Here is an 18,584-nt window from a genome sequence, read left to right as displayed (position 1 = left end):
TCTCTGTGTAGCCCTGGCTGTCCTGGAACTCACTCTGTAGACCAGGCTGGCCTCAAACTCAAGAGATCCACCTGCCTCTGGTCCCTGCATTCTGGGATTAAAGGCGTGCACCACTACTGCCTGACCTTTTTTTTTTTTTTTTGAGACAGAGTCTATCTGCATGGCCCTGGCTGTCTTAAGACTCTCTATGTAGATCAGACCAGCTTCAAACTCACAGAGATCTGCCTGCCTCTACTTCCAGACTGCTGGGATTAAAGTCATATACATCACTAGATCTGGGTGAGGCGCCACATCTTAAAGGTTGTTCCCCCCAGTACTGGCATTTTGGGGGTCAAGCCTTTAACACGGGGGCCTTTATGGATAAGCAGTCGGCATCTAAGCTATGGCATGGAGTGCAGTGAGAACACACAGTGGAAGTGTGGAGACGGGTTTCGATTCTCCCCAGTGTATGTGTGTGAACATGGGCTCGGCCTCCCATCTCTGGATCTCACTTTCCTGTTTTAAGAAAGAGATGGCTGATGGTGAGGGGTCACAGCTACTGTGAGTTCAGGCTTCTCCTCACTGCTTCACCACACCCAAAGGTGGGTTTTGTTGGGTCCTCCAAGAAGAGAAGAAAGGAGTTAAATGACTTACCGACCCACCTAAAGGAGGAGAGAGAGAGAGAGAGAGAGAGAGAGAGAGAGAGAGAGAGAGAGATATGAGTGCTACCCAGTGAAACAGACTATAAGCCAAAGCTTTAGAGAAATACTCAGAAACGTCACAGAATGTGCTCGATAGACCTGTTTACACGAAATGGATATTCTCAAAACCACATTCAGGAGGTCACATTACAGAGGGATCATTTCCCGTCTCAGGATGAAAAGTCACAGGAATTCAGGGGCGGGGGGAATATTTTAACAGTCATTATTACAAACTCAGAGTCAGATACACTTAGCATCACGTGGCAAGCCGTGTTAGTGAAAGTCTACAGGGCATTGGGACTGACAGGGCCTCTTTCAAGTAGGTAGGACGGGTCCGGAGAGTTCAGTCATGGGCTCGGGGCCTGGCACCATGGAGAAGCTGTTTGTGTTGGTCCTTGTCCTCACTCTGCTGGTCTTCTCCTCAGGTAGGTTCTCTCTCTAAGGATATGGCCTATTTTTGTATTGACGTGATCATATATAGTATATATTGATATTTTGATACTCTTTCTTCTTGTAAGAGTGAGCTTCTAGAATTCCTACTCTTTAAAATGGAGGTGGGTTACTTTCTTTGAAAAGTCTTAAGATGTGTTTGAGTACTATTTTCAAAAAATGCTGATGAGCCTTCAGTGACATCATCTTTAAAAGAGCATATGTGATCATGGATATTATGCTAATGTATTTTAATGTTTGAATGTGATTACCCTCCCCGCCACCACGAACAGTTTTGTGACCATATTTTCTGAGTGGAGTGTGTGAAGACCGGATTTAACACTGTCTTAATTGCCACAGATGATAGAATGGGAAAGATTATATTTTTTAAAAACCATATTCAGGGCTGGAGTTGCAGCTCAGTTGGCAGAGTGCTTGCTGAGCATGTGTGAAGAAGCCCTGTGTTTAGTCCCAGGACCGTGTTAACAGGGCATGGCGGCAAACAACTGTAATTCCAGCACTCGTGAGGATCAGAAGTTCAAGGTCATCCCAACTAGACGTGGAGTTCAAGGCCAGCCAGCGAAGAGACCTTGTCTCAAAACAAATAAAAACAAACAAACAATAACCTCTATACATTACATAAATGTCCACTATAAATGAATGGGCCATTGCAAGAAGTAAGTAGATTTAAATTCTGAAGTATTTGCTCTGAGTTAACCATAGTAGAAACAATTTAAAATCCCCAAGTCCTCAGACATGCCACATCCTTTAGGACAGATTCCTCTTTGTGTTTTAACCAAGATTGAATTTACAAATCCTCTCTGGAGTGCTGAGATGAAGTGTGGACTCCCGGGCCTGGGAACCTCTCAAGGCTTTTCCTGATTCTTTACAGAAGCCTCCCCAATTCTGACAGAAAAGCAAGCCAAACAGCTCCTGAGGTCCCGGCGACAGGACAGACCCAGCAAACCTGGATTCCCGGATGAGCCCATTCGGGTGAGTGCTTGGCCTTGGCAATTGCATAGCACACACTATCTTCTGAGTGGGCTGTTTATTCTGAAATTAACTGAGTGCTGGTCTCTGGGTGGGCTGTGAGATGGGGGTTCGATTACAGACACAGGAGTAAGAAATGAGTGGTCTTCACTCCTGGGGATGCCGGCTCTACTCATCTCCTGTGGACAGGGTACTTAAAGCAGAAATAGTAGGGTCTCTGGGGGTGTGGTGTGTGTGTCCCTGCATCCTGAGGGGGCTGCTCAGCATCTCCCTCCTCTGCTTTGCTTGCTCAGCAGCTGCTCCTTTTGGCTGATGCCAACCCAGTGTCTGCCTCTCTGACCCCTGCAGACTACACCAGCATCCTCAGCCAGCAACGGCCACCTTGGGTAGAATCTTGGTACCAGCTACCTCTGATGATGGCCTTGGTCCTCAGTTCTGCTCTGTGGGTTATGGTTTCCACTTGCCTAGTCTTTCTGAACTGAGGCACCTGGAACAGCTAATATTAATTGTCAGCTTGACAGGACTTAGAATCAGTTCCAAGACAAGCCTCTGGGTATGTCTGAGGGTTTCAAGACTGAGCTAATCGAGGTAGGGAAGACCTAGCCTAAATGCAGGCAGTGCCGTTCTATGGGTTGGGTCCTAGACTGCATTCAAAAAGGGAAAGCAAGCTGGGCATTAGCTTTCATCCCCCCCCCCCCCCCCCCCAGACAGGGTTTCTCTGTGTAGCTTTGGTGCCTGTCCTGGAACTCGCTCTGTAGACCAGGCTGGCCTCGAACTCATAGATCCACCTGCCTCTGCCTTCTGTGTGCTGGGATTAAAGGCATGCGCCACCACCGCCCGGCAGCTTTCATTTTTTTTTTAAATAATCATTTTCTTGATGTTATAATTACATCATTCCCCACTTCCTTTTCCTCTCACCAACCCCTCTCATGTAACCCCTTTTCTCTCAAATTCATTGCCTCCTTTTAATTATTGATTTACACACACACACACACACACACACACACACACACACACACACACACACACACACACTCCTAAATACATGAATACAACCTGCCCAGGCTGTATAATGTTACCTGCATGTACATGTTTTCAGGGTTGACAGCTTGGCATTAGAGGACTAACTGGGAGACTTTTCCCTAGGAAAGACTGTGTTTCTCCCTCTCGGAATTCCCCAGTGGCCCATAGTTCTTTGCCTAGGGTTGAAGCCTCACACACGTTCCTTCCTTCATGTTAGCATGTCCATTGGTTACCCCTGTTCAAGTCTTGTTTAGGCAGCCGTGTTGACTAGACTTCATGGATGCAGTCTCGCTGACATTTTGAGGAGACACAGTTTCACAGCACACTTTCTGTTCCTCTGCCTCTTACAGTCTTCCAGGTCCCTCTTGTGTAATGATCCTTGACCCTTAGGTGCAGCAATTGTGCTGAAGAGATATGAGTTGGGACTGGGCCATTTCTCCTTCCTTCCTTCCTTCTTTCCTTCCTTTGCTTTTTTTTTTTTGAGACTGGGTTTCTCCATGTAACAACTCTGGCTGTCCTGGAACTCGCCTTGTAGACCAGGCTGGTCTTGAACGCACAGATATTCTCCTGCCTCTGCCTCCCAAGTGCTAATATTAAAGACATGCACCACCACTGCCTGGCTCAAGTTGTACCTTTTATCACAACAACAAGGAACGTAATTCTACAGTCCTTTTCCTGCCTTTATTTTGGGTGTTTAGTACATTCTGTGAGACCCTGGCAGGCTGTCTAGCTCCTGTTTTGTGGCCCAGCTTGGCTGTTCTGACATTCATGGTATTTCTGCCTCATCCAGGTGAAGGTTCATCACATTGTACCAGCAAGCTTGGGCTGTCTGGAGATTATTGTCTGGTGGAATCTCTCTGGTCCAGGTTGGTCTCTTTCCTGAACCCCCTCAACTGGATATCAGTTCGGCCTCTCTGTCAGATTCTTAAGTGAGGTCCACAGGGACCTGGAACCACGTTTGCCTTCTCTCTCTCTCTCTCTCTCTCTCTCTCTCTCTCTCTCTCTCTCTCTCTCAATGTGCATAATTTGATATTTAAAAGACTTGCATTGGTCTGGGAATGTGGCTCAGTGGTACAGTGCTCACCTGGAATGCACAAGGCCCTAGATTTGGTCCCCAGCACAGAGAAAAACAATTGATGGTAAGTGCTGCTGACTCAGGTCGGACTAGAGTTGAACCTTCCGGTTGACTTCGTTTCTTCTCTCATTCTTTCTTTGTTTTCCAGTTACTTATTTAGTGGTGTGCACATGTATGCGGAGGCCAGGGGACCACTTGGGGAAGTTGGTTCTCTCCTTGCATCTTGTGGGGCCCAGGGACTGAACTCAGGTTGTCAGGGTTGGCAGCAAGCACCTTTGCCCACCGAGCCCTCCAGCTCGCCTGAATCTCTACTTACTTTCTAACTGTGTATGGGGGACGTTACATTACTCTACATCATTGCTCTAGGCTTTCTTCCCGGCACGGAGGTTGAATCTAGGGCCTTGAGTATGCAGGGCAAACATTCTGTCATTCAGTTCATCCTGGCCTTTGAGGTTTCCTCTGACAGCGCCTGCACCTGGCCATCTTGAGCTCTGTGGGGCAACGGCCTTGGCCCTTACTGAAGACTCTGTAGGCCTCCTCCATCTGCAGGTGTTTGGACCGTTGAAGCTCCATTTCCTGCCTCCTGCGACTGTGCTGCACTTGGCTCTGAACTCTGCATTGTGTGGTCCTCTCCCAGCTTAGGAACTTCTGAGTGTACTGCTTTGTTGACATTGTGCCTATTCCTGGCTTGGGGCCGTTGTCACCCCTGAGAACACGCATAGCTGGATCTGAATGCAAAGCATGGTGGCCCTGTGCTTGCCAGCCTGTCTTGGGATGTCAGTCAGGTCCCACCTTTGGCCAGGCAGGGTCAGGAGCTTCACAGAGGGTGGACATCATCCAAGGGCCCTTGGCTTCTGAAGAGCCATGCTTCCTTCTCCCTTTCCCTTCCTCCCCCCCTTCTTTTCTTTTTTTTTTGAGTCAGAGTATTTCAATATAGCCTTGGCTATCCTGGAATTTACTATGTAGATCAGGCTGGTCTTGAACTCACAGAGATCCACCTACCTCTGTCTCCTGAGTGCTGGGATTAAAGGTGTGTGCTACCATGTCTGGCCTACATGTGTGTGTTTTGAAAAAGACTTTGCAAAATATTACGTGTCAGACTATTCCTCCATATTCCTCTTTGGGCCTTGACTTGAGCCCCTGGGCTACTTGGAATGATGCCATTGGAAGGCTGTCTCAGGGTCAGGTAGGACATCCCTTGGACATCATTGCAACATGATTGAGTTTTGTGCTGTGTACACCGTGGAAGCATCTAGGGATTTTAAGCAGGACACTGATATAATTAGGCCTGCTCCTCGGGAACCATTTAGAGGTTCAGGGTACAAAGTCTCTCAGACGCTGGCCTTCAGACCTTGCTGTACATGGGAAACAGGCGATGACATTGTTGGACATGTTCTCCATCTTTATCTCATGGTACCCGGGAGATGGACAGGTGGACTTTGGACAGTTGACAGCCTTTGGGGGAAGGCATGTGCCCCTGGGAGCTAAGCCTGGAGACCCACGTGTTTACTGCCAACGTAACTAACTGAGATGTTGACTAGTGGGATGGCTTTGTTTCTCACTAAGTGACTGGAGGAAAGAAAACTGGTTCAGAGGATGGAGAAGCCATGGAAGAGGGTTACAGGTAGTGCTTTGGGGAAGTGTTAATTCGAAATGAAAACACACACGGAGACTTGCAGTCTCTCCTCATGAAGATCTGTTTTATGGTGTTTGTCATCTTGACACTTGGCTTAACCAGCTCAGAGACTGGCATCTGCAGAATTACTGGCTTGTTGGAAACAAGCTCTGCCCATGCTTGGGGCGGGGGCGCGAGGGGGAGCTTGACTGTTTGAAACAGTTCCTGTGTATTTCCTGCATCTGACAACATGTTCATGATGAGCAGGCTGGCACCTGTCCTGGGGGAGCAGGGGGAAACAGGACTATTGATGGAGGAAGTTGGGACCTGGAGGGAAAAAGAAGAGATACTAAGAGGGAGACAGATGACTCTGGGTAAGAAGCGGGAGGGACTTTAAATGTAGGAGGCAGCCAGGAAGCAAGTGGGTGAGGCCTAATGTGTGTGGGAGATAGAAAGAGGAACCAGAGAAAGGAGCCTGGCTGATGACCAAGGAAGCATGTCATTGGAATTCCCTGCTCTAGGAAACGGCTGATACACGTATCTGAACAATTGACACTGGGTGTGCAGTTGGTTTTGCTGTATGCTGTTTTATCCTCTGCAACCCCCAGCCACACACTGCCATCTGTGTTAGTGGGTTTCTGGAAGGAATAATGGCTGGCAGGTGGCACACAGTGGGGTGATCATGGCTGTCAGGAGGGGAAAGTCACCCCTAGAATCTAGAAGCTGCTGTGGCAGAGAAATGGGCTGTGACTGTCATTTATAATTAACTCGGCCCCAGATGGTCAGAGATTTTGGAGAGTAGGGTCTGGACTTCATGGAAATGGGATGGGAGCTCCCCAAAGTTTGGCATTCATTTAGGGACATGCCTTGTGGAGACAGGTAGATTTTACTGAGTTGTCGGAGGATTTTGGAGGTCTAATGAAACCTCAGCAAGCTCGCAGAGGCCAAGACCAGCCAAATAACCCAACTTGTTTGGAGACAACTGCATGAAGCTGGGCCTGGAGGAAGAGAGGGCAGAATGGAAAGACGTTTGAAGCTGAGATGTCCCCACAGGCTCGTGTTTTGATATTTGTTCCTCAGCTGGCACTGGGGCCTGGCTGGTGGCAGTGGGTCGGTAGGAGTACGCCTTTGAAAGTTGTGCCTGGCCCCTGGATCTTACCCTGCTCTCTCTGTTCCTTGGTTCACCATGATGTGGACAGTCACACACTGGCTACCTTGAACTGAGATCCCTGCCATGTCTTCCCTACCACGATGGACTAAATCGGCTCTCTAAAATTATGAACCCAAACAAATCTTTCCTGGGTCTTTTTAAAAAAGATTATATAGCAGGGCAGTGGTGGTGCACACTTTTAATTCCAGCACTCAAGAGGCAGAGGCAGGTGGATCTCTGTGAGTTCGAGGTTAGAGTTCCAGGATAGCCAGGGCTCTGACACAGAGAAACTCTGTCTGGAAAAACAAACAAACAAAAAAAAAACAAAACACCAAACACCACCACCACCACCACCACCACCACCACCACCACCACCACCACCACCAGAATATCTGGTCTTATTTCTCTCTGTTTCTGTCTTGCCTCTGTCTCTCTCTGCTTCTCTGCCTCTAGCTCTGTCTCTCTCTGCTTCTGACTCTCTCTCTCGCTCTGATAGGGTTTCACTATGTAACTCTGGCTGGCTTGGAACTTGCTAAGTAGATCAGGTTGGTCTCAAACTCAGAAACACACATGCCTTTGCCTTCTGAGTCCTGGGATTAAAGGTGTGCACCACCATGCCCAGCATCCTATATTCCTTTAAAAATTATTATTTTTTATACATGTGCATGATGAGTGTCCGTAGGTGCACATACCATAGCATCCATGAGTAGGTTAGAGGACAACTCTGTGGATTTGGCTTTCTTCTTCCACCTTTCTGTGGGTTCCAGGGATTGGACTCTGGTCACCAAGCTTATACAGCAAGCACCTTTCCCCTCTGAGGCGCCCTGGTAGTCCAGTTTCCTATACTCTTGACAAAACTTTAAATAAGATTTTGCATGTACAACTTTCAAAATGGAGGGGAAGTTTTGAAGGCGAACTCGGCCTATCCATATTTACATGGGTACCATGTGTACATGTGTGTAAGGCGCCAAAGTGATGATGTTCCTGAGTGATAAGATTTGGGGCAAAATTTTACTGTGCCCTCCGTCCTCTATGTGGTTTATGTGTTTTCATTTCTTAGGGTCCTGTAATGGGCTGTAGTGTTTAGAACAGTAGGACTTTATTATCTTACAACTCAGGAGCCTGGAGTTTGAGTCAAGCCTTGGTGGAGTTAGTTGCTCCTGGAAGCACTGGAGAACTGTTGCCTGTCCCTCCAGTGCCTCCTAGTGGTGGCTGGTGGTCCTTACTGCTTCTTAACCCATGACTGCCTTACTCCAACTTGCCGGCTGTCACATGGCCGCCTTCCTTGTGTGGTATAGTGTCTGCATTACCCCCCTTTTCATTGTTGGAATGTTCTAGTTCTGTTTCTGGCTGATGTGCTGAAATACCCTGAAAAATGAAGCTTAGGGGAGAAAGGATTTATCTTAGCTCCCAGTTCCGGGTTGCAGCCTGTGACTATGGAGACATGAAGGTAGCAGGAACCGGAAACAGTACATCACATGGTGATTCCATATGTGCTAAGAAAGTGCCTGGCCACTGAGCAATCACCCTAGTCTCTCACATTTCCCTCTTCAAAGGACACCAGCCATCAGATAGGACCCACCTGAACCCAGGATGATGTCATCTTTAATTGGTAACGTTGATAAAGATCCAATTTCCAAAACAAAGGCTCACCCTCATGTGTTATAAGTAGACATGAATTTAGAGGGCATACTATTTAAACAACCATTAAAAAAATGAATGACCCAATGTATGATTTCCACAAGATCATGTAATTCATATTGGGCAGCAGTTAGCTTGTCTGTATCTCCACTCCCTACTGACCAGCTGTCATATCTTAGCCAAGTCATTTAAACTCCCCGAGTCTCAGTTTTCACAGCTAGAAAAAGAGGAAGTGGTAACTGCCTATTAGGCTCATTGTGAGGATAAAATGAGAGAGCATGTTATCTATGGGTGATTATTGAAAAAAATACACAAAACAGCCCAGTAAATAATCCTTAGAGCCTTTGTGCTGGCTAGTTTTATGCAGTTTGACATAAACAACAGTCATCTTAATGATTGGTGGGGGAGGGCCCAGCCTATTGTGGGTGGTGCCATCCCTGGGCTGGTGGTCCTGGGTTCTCTAAGTAAGCAGACTGAGCAAAGCCATGAGAAGCAAACCAGTAAGTAGCCCCTCTCCATGGCCTCTGCATCAGCTCCTGCCTGCAGGTTCCTGCCCTGCTAGAGTTCCTGCCCTGGCTGCTTTCGATGATGAACTGTTCTATGGAACTGTGAGTGAAATAAACCCTTTCCTCCCAAGTTGCTTTTGGCCACTGTGTTCCATCACAGCAGTAGTCACCCTAACTAAGACAGCCTTCTCTCTCCTTTCTGCTTATAGAAAAAAGCCAGTGTGCTCTGGCCTGGGGACATGCTAGCCCCAAGCCATCCCTGGGTTCCCTGCTATCCTTCCAAGGCAACTGATATTCAATCACCCAGAATGTCTCATTGCTTTTCAAATGGAGCCTCGGCACATTCTCGCAAGTGTCTCCATCTGCCTGCAAGGCCCCTCTCCTTTGACTCTCCCCAGCACCCTCCCCTTCTTTCTGAATGTCACAGTGTTTCTCTCCTTCCTCTCTGCCCTCCCAGGACGCTCCTCCCCCTTCCTTATTTGCACATTTTCTTTCTTAAGTTTCTGAGGTTCGTGGTCACCCTGAGTCTACAGATATTAAATGGGAAATTCTGGCAAGGAACAACGCATGCAATTAAAATGGTGCAGCATTCCGGGGAGGGTGATGAGGGGTGGGGATGTCTAGTGTGGCCACAGTCTCTGCAAGTCACCTGTCCGCCACTTAGTCTCTATGGTGGTTTGGATGGGAATGCCTCATGTAGGCTCATATGTTTGCATGCTTAGTTCCCAGCGGGTGAACTGCTTGGAAGGATTAGGAGGTGTGGCCTCGTTGGATTAAGTGTGTCCTTGTTGGAGGAGGTGAATCAGGATATAAAGCTCTCAGCTACTGCTCCTGCACTCTGTCTGTCTGCCTCCCACTGTGATGATCATGGACTGACCTTCTGAAACTGTAAGCAGGCCCCCAGTTAAGTGCTTTCTTTGATAAGGGTTTCCTTGCTCATTGACAACAGTCTCCATCACTGGGTCCACTGCAGAATTGTTGTGTTTCCCTGTCAGCAAGTCTCATGCACAGCCTCTGCCCTCCCTCTCACTCCATCCTACCTGATAGGCATTACATCATCTCACGTCCTCACAGGAAGAAGGGAAAGTGCAGTGCAATAAGCTATATTGAGAGCCTTGTGTGTGTGTGTGTGTGTGTGTGTGTGTGTGTGTGTGTACAGTTGTGCTTTTACGTGTGCACTTATGTGTGTGGAGGCCAGAGGTTAACCTTGAGTATCGTTTTTCAGGAGCTATCTACCTTGTATTTTGAGACAGGGTCTCTCATGGGCCTGGAACGCCTCAAGCAGGATAGACAGGCTGGCCAGTGAGCACAGAGATCTGTCTGTTTTGGTGTCCCTGGCACTGGGATTACACGTGCACACCATTATGCCTGGGGGTTTTAACGTGGGTTCTGGGGATTGAACTCAAGATCTCACGCTTGCAAGGCAAGTGTTTTACTAATGGAGCTATCTGGTCTGTCGCCTTTCCTTTCCATTATTCTGGATAAACTCAGCACCTTTCTCCCTAGACAGACCCACCCAGCCTGCCCTGAGGCAGGCCCTGCCGTGTGTGGGGGCAAGCACTTTACTGATGGAGTTATCCTTCCAGCTCTGTAGCATAACATTTAGATTATTCTGTTTTATAATTAATTATTATCATTGGTTTCTTACTTGGCCTAGTGTGCAAATTAAACTTCATCATAGGTCTATGTGTGTAGGAAAAACCGTAATACATGGAAGTTCAGTTCACCAGTTGCTTTTGCAGACATCCACTAGGGGGGGCTGAGAAGGTATCTCCTGTGGATAGAGAGACTGTCCTCCTCATCTACAAAACAATGTTGTGCGTTGCGTAAACACACCGTCTGAATGTGGGTTTCTAGAAAAAGGCCGAGATAATGGGTTGACTCTCAGCCCTACCATCTCACTGAGGATTGAAGGTGGTGCTTTGGTGACCTCTATGTTTAATACTTAACTTTTTATTTATTTAAAAAGATTCTTTTTTACTTTTAATTATGCATCGGTGTGTTTGTCTCTGTGTGGGTATGTATGTAGACATGTGTGTGCAGGGGCCTATGGAGTCCAGAAGAGGGAGTTCTGGATTCCTTGGAGTAGTAGTTACAGGCAGTTGTGAGCTGCCCAATATGAGCTCGGGGGACTGAACTTGGGCCTTTTGCAAGGACCGTGTGTGTTCTTACTTTTTGAGCCATCTCTCCAGCCCCCAATTTTGATATTTTTATGGCTCTCCCATTAGACTGTTCTAAATGGCTTTAGGAGATGGACAGTTTGTTTGACTCCTGGGTCTCCAGCACCAAACCAATGATTGGCGTTTACTAAATGCTAGTTATGTCTCCGTGCTTCCTGGGATGGATGGGATGGGTGTGTGGACCCAGCAGGAGAGAACTCTGCCGTGGAGGCTGGAGCTTATTTCAAGGAAATATCTACTATTGCCTCATGTAAACTCGTTAAGCCTCTCTTCATCTTTCCAAATTTTAGGGAAGAATTCGTTTGCCAATTGCCAGGGAGAATGATACAAACTCTTGAAGAAAGATGACATTCAGGCTTCGGTGATGTCTTTTATGATCGTGCTCATAAGCACTCCCGCACCCTGGGAATTTGCCTTTCTAGGAAGCGAGGCCATTTTGGCTTCTGTTCTTTTCAGGCATGTTCTTAGTGGGTGCAGATAAATCATGCTAGCTTTTATGCTTTCATGGTCAGCCCTGCGACAAATGTCCTAGGAACTCCATTATCCTTTTGTTCCCATGGTCTCAAAGACGGTTCAGAATTACTGAGGTGTGAATCCAGCTCAGTGCATATTGGCTTTCCTGGGGCACAGAGCTTTTGGGGATCCAGGGCATGTCACTTCTGAGCCAGCCTCTAGCCTGTGTGATCACCTTGCTTTGACTAATGAGTAAAATAATTCTCCCAAATGTCAATGGATCTGTAATCCTGCCCGAATGTCATCGGAAAGGATGGTGACATGTTGGAAGAAGTTCCTGCCTTGATAGGCTTTTGCTATGTCACTCTTGGGTTCAGGTCAGGCTCTGCTGGACATTTCAATTCATGATCACACCCCTCCAGTGAGGGTCTATGTGTAGTTTCCATTCCAATTACTAGGAAATGATTCACTTAAATCATTACAATGAACACTTGACACGGAACACAAATACTGGTTTTTGTTTTTGTTTAATTTCTTCCCTCCCTGGAGAAGAAAATCTAAAGAAATGAAAACCTGTTTTCCATCTCCCTCTCCTCTCCCCGTCCAGGAACATTTGAGATGCTCATTAATGCTGGGTCATTCCGGACTCGGCCGATGCAATTGTTGAATTTGTGGTTTTTAGCAGATTTGTGCTTTGGCTTTTCGTCTTTGACTAATGACTGCCTGCAGGCCTTTGTGGCATATTCATTTCCCTAACATTTAAAATAAATACTGAAGTGTCATGGAAACCGGTGCTGGCTTCTTCCTTGTTCTCAGTGTGTGTCTATTTTGATGGCTTCTCTTCAGTGATGACTTCAGCTGCTGTGAAATAGATACTGACTTTTGCTTTTATGTACATTTGGCGCTTCTAGCAAGACGGTTGACAGAGATGGCGAGGGACCTTCCAAGGAGGATTTAGTAGGCTAGAAGGCAACCTTTTCATATATTCATTTACGTGTTCCTTCAGTGAGCTGTCCTGAGGCCCTACTCTGCACCAGGCACTAAGTCACATACTCAGTGGACTGTGGCTGTTGCCATAAAAAATAAACCAATGAATAAAACTTACCTGGGTTGGGTCGCGTGTACCATAGTCCTAGCTATTTAGGTGGCTAAGAGAGAATCTCTTGAGCGCACGATTTGTTTGTTTTTGAGACACTGTCTCTCTATGTAGCCCTCTCTCTACTTAAAAATTTATTTTATAGGCTTATTTTTATTTTACGTGTAGGAGTGTTTGACTTGCATGGACGAATGTGCACCATGTGAGGGCCGTGCCCCTAGAGGCCAGAATTTGGATCTGCATATGAAAGAGAACATGTGGTGTTTGTCTTTCTGAGCCTGAGTTACCTCACTCAGTGTAATTTTTTCCAGTTCCAAAGAGCAGTAGATGCCACTAAGTAGGTGGCCGTGCGTTACCTGTATGTGTGTGTAAGGCCCTTGTCAAGGGGAATGTTAACCCTTCCCTCTCTCCATAGAACACTTCTTTTCTTTGGAGACAAGGTCTCACGCTAAGCCCAGGCTGGCCTGAAATTTGTTATGTTGCCTGGGCTGGCCTTGAATGTATGGGCTGCCTTCCTGCCTCAGCCTGCCACGTGCCGGGATTACAGCTACATAACCACCACGTCTGGCTTTGCTGTGGGTGTGTGTGCACATGTGTGGTGTATGTGGATGCATGTTTTCCTGTGCAGGCATGCAGCTACAGCTGTGTGTACTTGCAGGTGGAGGCCAGAGGTCCTCAGTTGCTCTCCACTTCTTCCGAGAGACTGCCCAGGCTGCCCAGAGAGCCCTGGGATCCTTCTGTCTCTGTCTCATGAGTGCCGGAATTATCAGCATACGTCACTACACCCATTTTTGTTTAATGCGGGTGCTGGGGATCCGAACTCAGGTCCTAATCTTGTATGACAAATCCTTTATTTAACTGAACTATTTCCCAGCTCCACTTCCTTTTTTATTTTTAATGACTGTATTTAGTCCTGGCTATAGAGTTCCTAGAGGACATTCTCAAAACATAAAAACTTAAAGTTCAAACCAGGCCCTCTGTTAAAAGCATTTCAATGCTGTAGGAAGGTTTATGTGCTTTAAGATATTTTTCAGCTGGGCGGTGGTGGTGCATGCCTTTAATCTCAGCACTCAGGAGGCAGAGGCAGGTGGAACTCTGTGAGTTCGAGGCCAGCTGGGTCTACAAATTGAGTATCAGGACAGCCAGAGCTGTTATACAGAGAAACCCTGTCTTAAAAAATATATATATTTATATATATTGTGATTATATATATTTATTATATATAACACATAAGAATTTTGATATATGTGCATAATTTGATATAGATACATATCAAAAGAATTTAATCTTGTCACAAATACTATATGACTGAATATGTCCATTTTCTCTCATGATGAAATGCCACTTTTTCTGGTCAATAGCCCCCCTGTTTTAGAGTTATATAAAAATATTTATGTGGTTCCATTTCACACACACTTTGCAGTGATTCCCATCTCATAGACGGAGAGCCCAGGGTTCTTTCGGAGCGAGGCTGACCCTGCAGGCTGTACCATCTGGCTCCCTTGCTGGCTTGCTTCCCACTGGGCTGTGTGAAAGACTGAGACTAAGAAGAAGGAACACGCCGGGTGTGTGGCACACAACTTTGATCCCAGCCCTCAGAAGGCAGAGGCAGGCTGACCTCTGTGAGCGCAAGGCTAGCCTGGGAGTTCTAGGCACCTCCCATTGCTCTGGTTTTGTCTTTACAGGAGTATGTGCATCACCTGCTGGCCCTGGAGCACCGTGCTGAGGAGCAGTTTCTGGAACACTGGCTGAATCCCCACTGCAAGCCTCACTGCGACAGGAACCTGGTTCACCCCGTGTAAAGGGCTCTGGGCCGGCTTGGTATGTCCCAGACCTTCTTCTGTTGGAGCGGGTAACTATGTGAAGTATGTTCATGGTGGGGAGACTTTCTGGGGCAGTGTGCTCAGGGGCCAGAGTGTCACCTGCTTGTTGTTTAAGGGGTGGCAAGGGAGCCAGCCAGGCAAGAAGGAAATCAGGGGAGCCTACTGGTTACCCAGAGATCCCACATGGGGAGGGGATGGTACCTTGTCATCCAGGAAAGACCTGTATACCACATGCTTGCATTTCCTACAGAGGCCAGAAGAGGGCATCAGATCCTCTGGGACTGGAGTTGTGACCCACCATGAAGGTGCTAGGAATTGAACCTGAGTTCTCTAGAAGAGCAGCTCTTAACCACCGAGTTATCACTCTCTGCAGGTTTTTTTTTTTTTTTTTTTTTTTTAGCTTGGAGAGCTTGAAGCTTGTTGTGTTGATTAGGCTAACCCTGAACTCAAAGAGGTCCTCTAGCCTTTGTCTCCCGAGTGCTTAAACTAAAGGCATGCGCCACCATGCCTGGCCCTCTCTGAGGTTTTTACAGAGCAAGCAGGACAGAGCATAACTGGATGGTTTATTATGTGTGGTCATGAGCAATCTTCTCCTCTTTGCCCTTGTGTATTTTGTGCTACCGTAACGGCACAGGGATGCTCCCTTCAGAATGTTACCCGGTAGTTGTAGAGTGCTCTCCCAGAAGTTCTGTCACTGACTGTCTTATTACCCTGGTGTCACTGATGGCATGCACTTCGACCTCATTTTATGGAGGAGCTGATTGGGCGTTAATGGAGCTCCTCACTGAGACACAGAAGGGCTGGCCTGGACATCTTCTGCTAACTCCCAATCCTGCAAGGATTGCACAGTCTGTTGCTTGGTCCTGTCCAAGCCATCCCTGGGAGGCAGCTTCACAGAGGGCAAGAGGATGCTCTTGGAGTAGAAGAGAAGTAAGGCTTGGGTTGATTTTCTCTTCTGCTTTTTCTGACCCCCGAGCCGGGTTCTGGGTCAGCTCTTTCGGTGTGCTTGATGTTACTGAGTTATGTTCAGAGTCTGGCCGCCCCCACAAGCTAGTTTCAGCTGCTTGTTTTCAACAGGCCAATCAAAGACACGATTACTGGAGAAAATCAGAGAACAAATTTATTCCACGGGGCCACACAGGGAAGAGGAACAGAGGCCCAGTGAACCCTCGGTCCACTTTCAGGGTCCTGACATGAGGTTTATTTAGAGTTAAGCAGAGGACCAGAGGCATGCATTACTACGTGGCCCTGGTCAAAGTGTGTCGTGCCAATCATCATTGTCTCTGCCACAGGGGGGGTACATTGACAGAACCTTGTGAAATCTCTTTCTAGCAGACAGTTAGACTTCCTTCTCCCAGTGTGAGACTCCTAGAGAAATTCTGATTTCTAAGGCTTTGTGTTAATAGTCTGATAGCCAAAGACAGCCCTCCCCAGTCTTAAAAAACTATGTAGACTAGGGCAACCTTGAACTTCTGATCCTTCTTCCCACAGCTCCCAAGTATTGGGACTATGGGAGTGTGCGGCCACAGTTGGTTTTATGCAGTGCTGGGGCCATACAGGCCTTCATGCATGCTCGTCAGTGCTCTGACATCTGAGCTGCATCTTCAGCCCCACGAGTGTCTCCTGAGAATATCTTTATTTCTCTCAGGATGGTTACATTCGGACATGCTCCTGACTTCCAGGCTGCCATCTCCTCCCGTACCAAGGGCCTTGTCTTCCATCACAGAAAGCTCTCCTTTGGTTTCTTCTAGAAAACAGAATGGTGGGGGCAGGTGAGATGGCTCAGCTGGCAAAAACTCTTGCCACTGAGCTTGATGATTGGAGTCTGAGTCCTGGGACCCACATGATGGAAGGAGAGAACCAATTCCCACAAGTTGTACTCTTGTGCTCTGATTTCTGCACCCACCCTGTGACACACACACACACACACACACACACACACACACACACACACACACACGCTAAAATTGAAAGGAAACAGAATTGTGGAGTGGTTAGGGGCTCAGACTATGGCCGGAGTGGGCTCTGTGTCTCAGCTCTGTGACAAGCTACTCCTCCCTTCTCAGTTCCTGTTTCTGCATCTGTATATTGGGGTGATGTGGTCCCTGGGCCTGGTACTCAATGAAGGGCTTTCTAAGCAGAATCACGGGACTCCACCAAGGTCTCATTCCAGACAGCTCCCACATACATGGAGACAGGGGAGCGGCAGCTCAGCCTGGAATTTGGAGTCCAAACATCTTGCAGGCCCTGAGTCTGCTAGTCATTGGCTGAATGGAAAAAGCTGGCCTGACTGGCCTCTTCTTTTATTGTCCTGAGGCTCCAAAAAGCTGGAGATGGCTCAGCGGTCAAGAGGGCTTGCTGTGCGGGGCGGTGGTGGCCTTCACCTTTAACCCCAGCACTCAAGAGGCGGAAGCAGGCAGATCTCTGTGAGTTCGAGGCCAGCCTGGTCTACAGCGTGCGTGCATTCCAGGACAGTCAGGGCTACACAGTGAAACCCTGTCTCAAAAAACTAAAAAAGAGTGCTTGAATTCAATCCCCAGCCCTCATGTCCGGCAGCTCACAACCACCTATGTAAATCCAGCTCCAGGGAAATCTGACACCCTCTTCTGGCTTCCTGGCATACCTGTATCCATACACATCTATGCACACACAGATACACAGATACTTAAATAAATAAAATAAATCTTTCAAAACGATGCACATAGAGGGAATTTTCAGGAAACAACAGCCGACAGGTCTGTCCTTTTCCTCTTATCCCCACCACCATCATCATCACCCCCACCAGCACCCCACCTCCACCACCACCACCTCCACCAGTACCACCTCTACCAGCACCACCACCACCACCACCTCTACCAGCACCAGCACCAGCACCACCACCACCACCACCACCACCTCTACCAGCACCAGCACCAGCACCCCACCACCACCACCACCACCTCTACCAGCACCAGCACCAGCACCACCACCACCACCGCCACGATTCTAAAATTATTTTTTTTTCTTTTCCAGCAGGTTGACAGGCAGTGATCCAGAGACTGCTGGGACAGAGAGAAGCTCATCTTCTATTTGCTCTGAAGCTGCAGAAATGAGATCTTCTGATCTCAGGAACTTGCGGTCCCTTGTGGGCAGGCCAGAAGTTGCCTTCAAGGGAAATGACAAATATATATTCTGCTCCGTTTTACTAACATGCCCACATCATGAAAACTAACAGCTTGAGTCACAGGGCTCCTGAAGGCCTTCCTACCAGTTTGTGAGAAGAGGCAGAGCCCAAGTCCCCCCTTTGAGGGATGGAGCTGGGGCCGCAGAACAGGCATGGGGTGGAGTGTCTGCACTGGGGACCTTGGGGATATCTTGCTCAGAAGGGGGAAGTGCATCACTTGGAGCTGCTGAGTTTTGAGTCATCTGCTTTTTTATTTCTCTGCTGCACTTATAAAGGCTGACGTTTAATCTTTCTGTGTGTCTCTTTTCCTACGGGGAGAGTACTGGGGATTTCCTTCCCTTATTCACTTTGTAAACCCAGTTCCAGATAATGTGCTGCTCTTTATTTTTTAAAGACTTATTTAATTTTAGTTTATATGTAGGAGTGTTTGGCGGAATGTATGTATGTACACCACATGCTAGGGGAGAGCAGAAAGAAGACATTGATAATCCTGGACCTGGAGTTAATAGAGAGTTATGAGCCACTGTGTGTGTGTGTGTGTGGGGGGGGGGGGTTGAGAACTGAACCTGGGTCCTTTGCAAGAGCAGGAAGTGCTCTTAATTACTGAGCCATCTCTCCCGCCCCATACTGTTCGTTAAATATATGAATGGGGCCTGGTGAGATGGATGGGTGGGTAAGTGTGCCTGCTGCCCAGTCTGACGACTTGAGTTTGGTCTCCAGGACCTACACGAGGGAAAAAGAGAACTGATTCCTCTAAGCT

The 18,584-nt window shown here is 47.6% G+C and overlaps 1 protein-coding gene and 1 pseudogene across 2 annotated transcripts; one reads left to right on the top strand and one right to left on the bottom strand.

Moving 5' to 3' along the window:
• Window positions 1-122: 122 nt before the first annotated feature.
• Window positions 123-18,115, top strand: CUNH17orf67 (chromosome unknown C17orf67 homolog). 2 transcript variants are annotated; one of them, XM_052756511.1, is made up of 4 exons: window positions 123-1,105; window positions 2,002-2,102; window positions 14,524-14,659; window positions 17,677-18,115. In XM_052756511.1, exons 1-3 carry the CDS (start codon window positions 1,030-1,032, stop codon window positions 14,638-14,640), a joined length of 294 nt encoding a protein of 97 aa, XP_052612471.1. In that variant the 5' UTR covers window positions 123-1,029; the 3' UTR covers window positions 14,641-14,659; window positions 17,677-18,115. The 2 variants fall into 2 exon arrangements, with proteins under 2 accessions (XP_052612471.1, XP_052612470.1); XM_052756510.1 differs by having other exon boundaries at window positions 137-1,105; window positions 17,674-18,115.
• LOC128123585 (uncharacterized) lies at window positions 13,154-13,258 on the bottom strand (annotated as a pseudogene).
• Window positions 18,116-18,584: the final 469 nt, after the last annotated feature.

The sequence above is a fragment of the Peromyscus californicus genome, unplaced genomic scaffold, assembly GCF_007827085.1.
Source record: "Peromyscus californicus insignis strain IS unplaced genomic scaffold, ASM782708v3 Scaffold_3__1_contigs__length_106647218, whole genome shotgun sequence".
NCBI lineage: Eukaryota > Metazoa > Chordata > Mammalia > Rodentia > Cricetidae > Peromyscus > Peromyscus californicus.
Note: the sequence above shows the minus strand (reverse complement) of the source record. Positions and strands in the feature narration are given on the sequence as shown.